Source organism: Actinia tenebrosa, unplaced genomic scaffold (genome assembly GCF_029948245.1).
Source record: "Actinia tenebrosa isolate PJP-AT-01 unplaced genomic scaffold, QUT_ActTen_1.0 PGA_scaffold5__44_contigs__length_20552954, whole genome shotgun sequence".
In the NCBI taxonomy this organism is placed as follows: Eukaryota; Metazoa; Cnidaria; class Anthozoa; order Actiniaria; family Actiniidae; genus Actinia; species Actinia tenebrosa.
The window spans coordinates 12256426-12265844 of NW_028292582.1; the positions used below are offsets into that span (position 1 = coordinate 12256426).

General features: G+C 38.9%; 3 protein-coding genes across 5 annotated transcripts in view; 1 reads left to right on the plus strand and 2 right to left on the minus strand.

The window, feature by feature from the left end:
* Positions 1-5956, plus strand: part of LOC116307171 (uncharacterized) — a 42110-nt gene extending 36154 nt beyond the window's left edge. For all 3 annotated transcript variants that reach the window (XM_089037854.1, XM_089037855.1, XM_089037853.1), the window contains exons 2-3: positions 1855-2652; positions 4535-5956. In XM_089037854.1, the coding sequence (XP_088893980.1) occupies positions 1868-2652; positions 4535-4766 (1017 nt within the window). In that variant the 5' untranslated portion in view covers positions 1855-1867 and the 3' untranslated portion in view covers positions 4767-5956. The remainder of the gene's footprint in view (positions 1-1854; positions 2653-4534) is intronic.
* Positions 5957-6743: 787 nt separating this feature from the next.
* On the minus strand, positions 6744-8216 carry LOC148906558 (uncharacterized). Its single transcript, XM_089038068.1, has one exon. The coding sequence runs from the start codon at positions 8214-8216 to the stop codon at positions 6744-6746; it is 1473 nt and encodes a 490-aa protein (XP_088894194.1).
* Positions 8217-8233: 17 nt separating this feature from the next.
* On the minus strand, positions 8234-8914 carry LOC148906559 (uncharacterized). The gene has a single exon (XM_089038069.1). It carries the CDS (start codon positions 8912-8914, stop codon positions 8234-8236), a length of 681 nt encoding a protein of 226 aa, XP_088894195.1.
* Positions 8915-9419: the final 505 nt, after the last annotated feature.

Consider the following 9419-nt stretch of genomic DNA (forward strand, 5'->3'; position numbering starts at 1 on the left):
TCACAGCTCTTGTACGATCTTTCGTTGAACAGAACAACTGACTCCAAAACAACTGACCTTATGACTATAATCAATAAACTATTCACATATAAAGCCTAAAAAGCCTAAAAACACCAATTTATAAAAATACTCGAAGGAATATATTGTTAAACTACTTTACCATTTATTTAAAATTGAATACGACTTTCGACGCATTTTATGAAAGTTTCACCTCACTTATTCCAGCTAACACCATTATTATTACTACTCCTCCCAGTAGACCGAGGTAGTTGTGATTTTTTAATCGCCTTCGTAGCGTCTTTTATGTTATCCGCAAGTACATTTCAAATCGACCACGTGATGCCAATGTTGTACCACGAGGACAAGTTTTTTACACCACGTGATCAAAATTCAGTCAAGTTTTAATCACGTGGTGTAAAAAACTTGTCCTCGTGGTACAACATTGGCATCACGTGGTCGATTTGAAATATACTTGCGGATAACATAACAGACGCTACGAAGGCGATTAAAAAATCACAACTACCTCGGTCTACTGGGAAGAGTAGTAATAAATGATATTTTCCGTTTGTCTCACGCACGATTTAGGGTCATTTGTAGGATGCGGACTGTGTGCGATTCTTTTTACAAAAGACCCTCACGTGAGACAAACGAATAAGTATCATTACTGGGATACCTGTGGTATCACAGTCATTAAAATGTCTTTTTTTTTTTTTTGTCTTCTCCACGACAAAATGAGAAAGTTGCGCAATAGTACCCAGGGGTCTTCAGGAACTTACCCAAGAGACCTTTTCGGGCATCTGCTGTGGGGTTCACATCAATAGTCCAATCAATTATCATGTACCAGATGTCAATCAATGTCACTATGTTGTCAAGTGATTATGAGAGGGCGGAGCTACCAGACCACGTGGCAGAGGTTTATGTCTACGCATGCTCTATTTTGTTGACTGCTGTAATTCAAGACAGCCGAACTAGAAATAATAATTTATCAATTTCGTAAACATGGATTTCAAGGCAAGAAGATACCGATGGTTTCGAAGCGATTATTTCTAAGAAGTTTTCAATGAACTTCATGAGCAATAGCTTGTTTTGGTTTACTCTTCATGATTCATTTACTCGAGCAGTATTTTCTGCACGAACGAGCGAAGATCGGTAAGGAGAACAGGGTTTCAAAAGTCAGAATTTCTAAGATAAGCGATGCTGCAAATCCATTCAGCATGACAATATAGATATTCTTATAGCCTACATTTATGTATTTATATTAACTGTTTTGGCTTCAAAGTCTACTCACAAAGGAACATAAGGTACATAGCAATATTTATTTTAAGATTCTATTTGATTTAAGAAGCAAAATAAATAATTTGCTAAGCACATTCCAGGGTTTGATCTTTGCCGTTCGAAGCGTTATGATCTCCTTTAATTTTTCTTCAAAAAATGGTGATTCATTAAAAAATATCGAAAAACTATAAAATTATAAAATTATAAAATGTAAAGCAATTATGAGAGAGGTCTGGAGCAAATATTAGCCCGAATTTACGTTTAAATGAAGCATTTTGATTTTAAAGCGAGCTATACAATGCCCGTGCGAATGTGCACGTTTATGCTCAAACAACAACCTAATTATAACGTATGCCAAAATCCAAATTGAGTTATTTATCAGTACTACTTTATCAGTATTTTTGGAAGCTCAATCAACTAAATACTCCATGCATGTTGAAAGCAGGTCCTCCACTCCCCCTTCCAGGTATCCCAGTGAACGCTGCCTACAGCGTCTACTTTATTACAATGCTACGATGAATGTTTTTTTTTTTTTTTTTCATTCTACCACCATTATTGCTTACATACATTTATCTTTAGGGCAGCTTCAGTGATGGCCGAGAAAGGTAAGACTAGTTACGTAGGAAGACTGAAAGACGATATCAAGAACAACGAGAGAATCCAAATTGAAATGGAAGAAAAGTTAAGGAAATTAGAAGAGAAACTGAAAGACCATGATGAGAATTGTCAAACCAAAATCAATGAGCTGGAAGAAGAAATAAAAAGACTTAAAGGAGAAATAGAAAAACTTAAAGAAGAAAACAATACCCTTCAAGAAAATATCAAAGAGTTGGAGATGAAAACGGAAGACTTAGAAGAGAGCAACACATTCCTTGAAAAACAAATGAAAGAAATTGATGATAATGCCAAAAAGGAAATCGGAGAGTTGAAGACAAAGTTAGGAAACTTAGATGAAAAATTAAAGAAGTCTGAGCTTTCTGAAGATGAGTTGATCATTCGGCAACTCTGTTCAAGCGTTCAGGAAAACCTCTCGAGGATTGTGCTGCAGGGATATTTCGAAGAAATTCAGAACAAAAGGACTCAGGATATGGAAAATTACATTTCAACGCAAATTGAAGACGAAGATGAACAAAATAAAGCAAGGTTAAGATGGGAAGAGTTAAAGAACGAAACTAAGTGGGACGAATATTTGTTAAAACAGCTAAAACCGGTCAAAAAGAGAGGGAACGAAACTGCTCATCCACCCTTGACAGAAAAGGTCATAGATGCTGCGAAAATCAACTTGAAAGAAATGGGGAAGTTAGGAAAGCATAACGTCAAGGCAGTAGATCAGCTTAAAGATATATGGACACAAACAAACCGCAAGCTACCGCAAGGGTAAGCATTTCTTAAAACCCATAGTAAAACATGCTATGCATGATATTATATAGTACAAGATAATATAGGTAAGTTGTAGTGCTTGGGAACGAGGTTATTCCGGGCGAAAGCCCTTGGAATTAAATTCGGAAAAATTAATTTCCGACCTCGCTGGGATTCGAACCCACGACCTTCGGAACTGTACTACCGATGCTCTACCAGCTGAGCTAGAGGTCAGACTGAGAGCAGGCCGGGGTGAAATAGATGTTAGGTCGCGGTAATTATGATGCAAAGATGAGAGTATGTGGACCGCGTGGCACTAATGAAATAGTAGAAATTAATAAAAATTAATAATAAATAATAAATAATAAATAATAATTAATAGAAATTAATAGTAGAATGATATTATATAGGTGGGTATATTAATCGTTTATATAAACATTGCTATTGTGATGCTCTGCCGCCTATACGTCCATTTTAACGATAGGTTTTGTCACTTTGCTTTGTTGGATTGTCCAATAGATTTCTGGTTGGCAACATTTATTTAACAATCAACCAATCCACGTACGCCCATGGGTTCCGACTCCCCTTATATTAGTTACCGTTGCTTATGTCACACAAGCACAAAAAAAGTGGCTGGAAAATCTGTAAAAATAGTGCGTTGTGCAATGCAATTTCATAAAAATACCAGAAGAAATAGTTGACAGGCCATCAAATCGTTAAAGTATTATTGAAAACAGGTAGGAATATGGTTAGTCGTTGCTATTTCCGAGTTTAATATCTTAGGAGGACTGGGTCGAAACCGGACCGTGAAAAAGATGCCACAAATATCTCCATTTCCCAGTGATTTTTCGTTCACTTCGTTGAGATCAGGCTGCGTTTGTTGAGCTCAATAGTATTATACAACTGCATATATTAAATGCTGCTTAGAGAAGCATAGTAAAAAGAATAAAGATATGAAACTGGTAACACGAGGTACCTATTGTTACAGTATGTAAATTTCATTTAATTGATTTACAATCACTTGCAATCTTCTTGTTATCTTACACTTGATAATGGCGTCATGACGACTCCGAAACGTCGTGTTATTAAAACCGTTACCAGTTTCATATATTTATACTTTTTCATATATTAAATGTTTACTTTATCTAGCATGGTCAATCGGCAATGGTGTCTATCATGAGCCAGAACGAAAGATTTATTCCGTCATTTGGATCGACGCGCAAGCAGTTTTACAGCTCTAGCTAGCTAGGGCGGACCTAGCGGATGTTCTATGGGTACCTGCGGGAAATAGAATCTTTTAGAATTTTTACCTTGACGAAGCTATTTCTGGAAAGATATTTTTTCGCACCACAACGAAGTTTTTATTTCCGAATTAAATCACGTAAAATTATCAATCCCAATAAACCGAACGCATAATGTATTACTACTATACAATCCCAATAAGGTTGAATAAATAAGGTTGACCTTAAACTGATCTGTAAATTCATTTGTTTCTGGAGTGAAACCTCAATGCAAAACTCTTGGTCCTGTTTTGATCTATTTTTTTCTATTCGTTTCCAGTCAGTTCTTGTTGATATAATAAAACTATAACGTCTTCAGGAGTAAAATGACTCCTGCAAATCAAGAGCGGGTGGTCCATCTCCTCAACTATGTAGGATTTTTGCATGAAACTTTAGCAGAGACTACAATGTCACAATATACTGATGCTTTAACTTTTTGCTATCCCCAATCCCGAGGCCTTTAATCAAGTTTTCTTAAATTAAGGGTCAAAGTTCATATGTGCTGTTGCCATGGCAACTAACTTAACGAAAACGTACAAACTGCTCATCTACATTTTCAATCCTGAACTCAAGTTTTTACAGTAAAATGAAACCACATTTCCACCCCTTTATGACTTTAGGAACATGGTCGTGGTCGACGGCGAGTCATCTCACAGAACAATCTCTAATGGCCAAGAACAAGGCGGTCCAAGGCGTGTGTCTACCACAAGACAAAAACATGAAGATGTAAGGACTCCCAATGGTACCTATGCAAGCGAGGCCGCTGGAGGTAGGGGAGGTGATTTCAATCCCAAAAAAGCTAATGGAAGACAATCTTTTTCACGTTATGCTATTCTCGGCAAAGGACACTAGTGGGGCTAGTTAAGATAATTTTTTACCTTGACAAAGCTATTTCTGGAAAGATATTTTTCGCACCACAACGAAGTTTTATTTTTGAATAATTAAATCACGTAAAATTATCAATCCCAATGGGATTGACCTAAAACTAAATAAGGTTAACTGAATAAGGTTGATCTAAAACTGCAATTAGTTTAAAACTACTACAGTGAGCTATCAAAAATCCTGCGCTTTGATTGGCTGAGCTTGTTTATTGATGATGGACCGGCAGACGAAAAGAGCTGGTTTCAAGACTAGAACTATGGAGTCTAATTTGCCTTTTTAAGCAGCTTCTTTTTTATCCATTTATTTCACCGTTCAGTAGGTTTAGACTAAAACCTAACTAACGATTAGACCTCTAGCCCTCATACTACGAGTCAATAGCCTATTGACTATGTTCAATATCCTATGAGCTCATGACTCATAGGCCATTGTTAAATATTCACTTCTTCGCCTTGACTTGAATGACAATGTATAGCACTCCCGTCTGATATCCAGACGTTAAACTAGACAGAGGGGCACGAGGTTATAATGTAACCCTCTCTAAATATGTTTATCAATTATATTTTCGCTTTTAATTAACATGTTATACATGTTTTTATCGTACGCACAAAAAGAACTATCGCATAAAGGCGCTTAGCTATAGCTGGCCTACACTACACTGCATATATTAGCTAGTGAAAAAAAACAAAAAACAAAGCAAAACAAGCAAGGGACTGCTTCTAGCTTAAATATCAAATAATTAGAGTATTGTAGAAAATTATAACCCAATCAGATGAAAGACCAGGTTCAAACAAACTTATTTACTAAGTTTCAGGACGTTGTTCATATGCTAACAATATTATGAGCATAAAAACACTGTATAATTACATAGAGATATATATATAGTGTCCAAACACGTTATATATCTTTTTTAATATCGCAACTTTATTATTGGAATTTGTCCAATCTTGATTAAATTCTCAAATTAAGCTAATTCCAATGTGATCTTTATTCTGGTGGGGAATTTGAGAAACAAAAATGCCAGTTATTTAATTGTATTTTTAGTTACGTGTATCATATTTTTATGTTACGGCCTTTAGTAGTCTGAATTAGATAATTAAAAGATCAAGATTGGATGTACAGAATAAAATTACAATCACCAAAATAAAATTTTAGAAAAATTGCGTGTTCTTTTATCGTTTTCTCTTTATTGCCCTTTCCCACTTGCAGAATGCGTTGCATCTTGGGCTGTTTTAAGGGACGATAAGTAGAGCAGGGAAACCTTAATTTTCGAGTTCATTTTTGAAAACACGGATCCTGCCATCTGATTGGCTAACGTACTCACTATCTATCCTGTGATAGATAGCGAGAAGCGAAAAACAAACAAGTGCATGGCCAAGTTTCGTTGAAATCTCTGCTTGTTCTCTAAAAATTCAGTCTTTATTGCATGCAAATCGATTGTAGAAAAGACAAGACTGTATCAAGGAAAGGAACGGGACTTTGGATTTTTCCACTGAATGGAATAATCAGATAAAACTTGTAGCGGACATCTTCTTTCGTTCAGTGGGGACATCTAATTCAGTAATGGGTACACAACGCAAAACGCTCGTCGATTATATCAGCGATTTAATTCTCGATAATCTTGATGTTCTTCAGTTATTTCATTCACAATAGACAGATTTATAATTACGAGTTTCACATATGGTGTACGTATTACGATCGTCTTGCTGCCTGTCCCCGCTTACATCCCATAATTTCAACTTATGAATATTAATAACCTACGCTAATTAGGAAATCAAATAGTTGTCGTCTACATTACTAGCCCCAAATGAGGCATTTCTTATGGATCATTTCTTAAATCATTGTCCTGACGACAATAACAAATTAATTTGGTTTCATAGCACAATTATCAATTAACTCAACAATGTTCTTGTGTAATTCGCTAACAGTGCTTCCTTGATTCTTGAGGCTTTAATCAACTCCTTCCAGCAAGCACAATTTGTGAATGGGACGGACCAACTTTGTCTTAGACGTCTTGACTCTTGCGGAGCGTACAAGTCCCTCCCTTGCCTTGTAAACTTCTAGTACACATGCCAGAGGCCACTGGCCCCGTTTAACGGTCTCGTCCACCACCAAAACAACATCACCTTTCGCTAGGTTCCTTTGTGGGGAGATCCATTTCTGCCTCAATTGTAAAGTTGGTAGGTACTCTTTGAGCCAACGGCGCCAGAACAGATTGGCTAGATATTGACACTGTCTCCATCGACGTCTGCCATAGTTATCAGAAGCCGTGAGTACACCTAGAGGCATACTCGCTCCTGGACGCAGTAACAGGATATGGTTAGGCGTTAAAGGGGAGTCGTCCTTGGGATCATCACTGCAAGTTGTCAACGGCCTACTGTTAAGAATGGTCTCCACTTGCGTCATTAAAGTCAACAGGACTTCGTCTGTAGTAACTTGCTCCCTCAACAGGGCCCTTAAAATGGACCTTACAGATCTTATGATTCTCTCCCATATTCCACCCATGCTGCTGGCTCCTGGGGGATTAAACTTCCAGACGATTTCTCTCTGTTTTAGGAAACTCTCGATCTTCTGAACATTCCATTCTTGTAAAGATTTGCGTAGCTCTCTCTCACCACCCTTATAGTTAGTGCCATTGTCGCTTCTGATTTCGATGGGTCTTCCTCTGCGATTCATGAACCGCTGCAACGCATTGATGAAGGAATCTGCTTCCAAGCTATGAGCAACCTCTAGATGTACGGCTCGTGATGTTAAACAAGTGAAAATGCATCCGTACCCTTTCTCTGTGCTCCGACCTCTTTTCACTAAGAATGGACCAAAGAAGTCTGTTCCAACAAATGAAAATGGTGGTTCGTCAGGGGTGAGCCTGTCAACTGGCAAGTTTGCCATCTGTTGGGATATAGGCGGGGCCTTACGTCTTCGGCAGTCAAAGCATGTCGTCAGCACACGTCTAATTAGGGATCTTGCGCTTACTATCCAATATCGCTGTCTTACCAGGGCCAGTAGGTGTTCTCTTCCAGCGTGGCCGTACAGTTGGTGATAATGTCTAATAACAAGCTCGCAGACAGGGTGGTTCTTCGGTAGAATTGGTGGATGTTTGGCTGCATCAGAAATTGGGGCGTTCTCTAAGCGGCCTCCAATTAATAAAACTCCTCCTTTAAGCACGGGGGCTAGCTTGAAAGTGCAACTTGCCTTTGGTAGGGGTTTCTCTCTTGTGGAAACTTTGACTTTCGACTTCTCAATCTGTTTGCTCAAGATATTCACTTCCCTTGTGAAGCCTTGGCCTTGTACATCCTTGATAATTGCAACTTCTGCTTCTCGAATCTCTTTCACAGTTATTCTTCCTCTTGTAGCAGGCTTAACTTCAATATCATGCTTTGAACTTCTTAACTTGTTTACGAAGTAGTTTCTGAATCTCAGCATCCAGGCAATGGCCACCTTTAAGCGATACCAATCAGAGTAATGCTCGTACATTCGTTGCAGGAGGTTCTTTGAGTCCCTTTGCTGTGCCATATAGACCTGTCTCTCTCTCTCTTCACTTCTGGGTCGTCACTTGGTACCTCAGATATCTTGAGAACTGGTGCTGGCCACGAATCTTGGCCTTTCCATAAAAACTCAGGGCCGCACAACCATCGCCTTCCTTCGTCTCCTGTAATTTTCTCCGCGGTCAAACCTCTGGACGCATCATCCGCAGGATTGTCTTTGGTATTCACATATCTCCACTGCTTGGGGGTAGAAAATTCGTGAATGATAGCAATCCGATGTGCCACGAAGATGTTGAATCGTCTTGAGAAGTTGTTGATGTATTGAAGCACTGTTGTAGAGTCAGTCCAGAACGTCGACTCAGTCAGCGGCAGATCTAGCTCGGCTGTTAACATCTTATCAATTTTGACTGCTACAACGGCCGCCGATAGTTCTAAGCCAGGAATGGTCACTGGTTTTACAGGAGCGAGCCTTGACTTCCCGTTCAGGAACGAACAATGTACTTCCCCATTAATGTCAACCATCCGCAGGTACGATACGGTGCCATAAGCTGACTGGGAAGCATCTGCGAAATGGTGCAATTCATAGGTGACGATGTCTCCAAGGTCAGGTGACTTCAAGCATCTCGGTAGCTTCATATTTGACAGTCTTGGTAGGTCTTCTAGCCATCTCTTCCACTCAACGAGGTTATGTTCAGGGATTGGGTCATCCCATTTTAGTTGCTGTCTACAAGTTCTTGCAAGATTAGCTTGGCTAACAGGACGAATGGAGCAGCGATACCCAATGGATCATACACAGAACTCGTTATGGATAACATCCCACGTCTTGTAAGAGACCTTTCCTTTACCTGTGTCTTAAATCCGATGCAATCTTTCTCGACATCCCATTCAACTCCTAAGGCTCTTTCCGTCGGAAATCGTTCAAACTCTAGTTCCTTTACAGCCTTAGCTCTTTCAGATTCAGGTATCGACTTGAGGACTTCTTTACTATTGCTCATCCACTTTGTGAGACGAAATCCTCCTCGTCGTAGCAGTTCAGTCACTTCAGATGCAGTTCGTATAGCGCCTTCAACAGTACTTGTCGACTTCAGCATATCATCCACATAGAAGTTCCTATGCACGATGTTCACAATCTCATCATCAA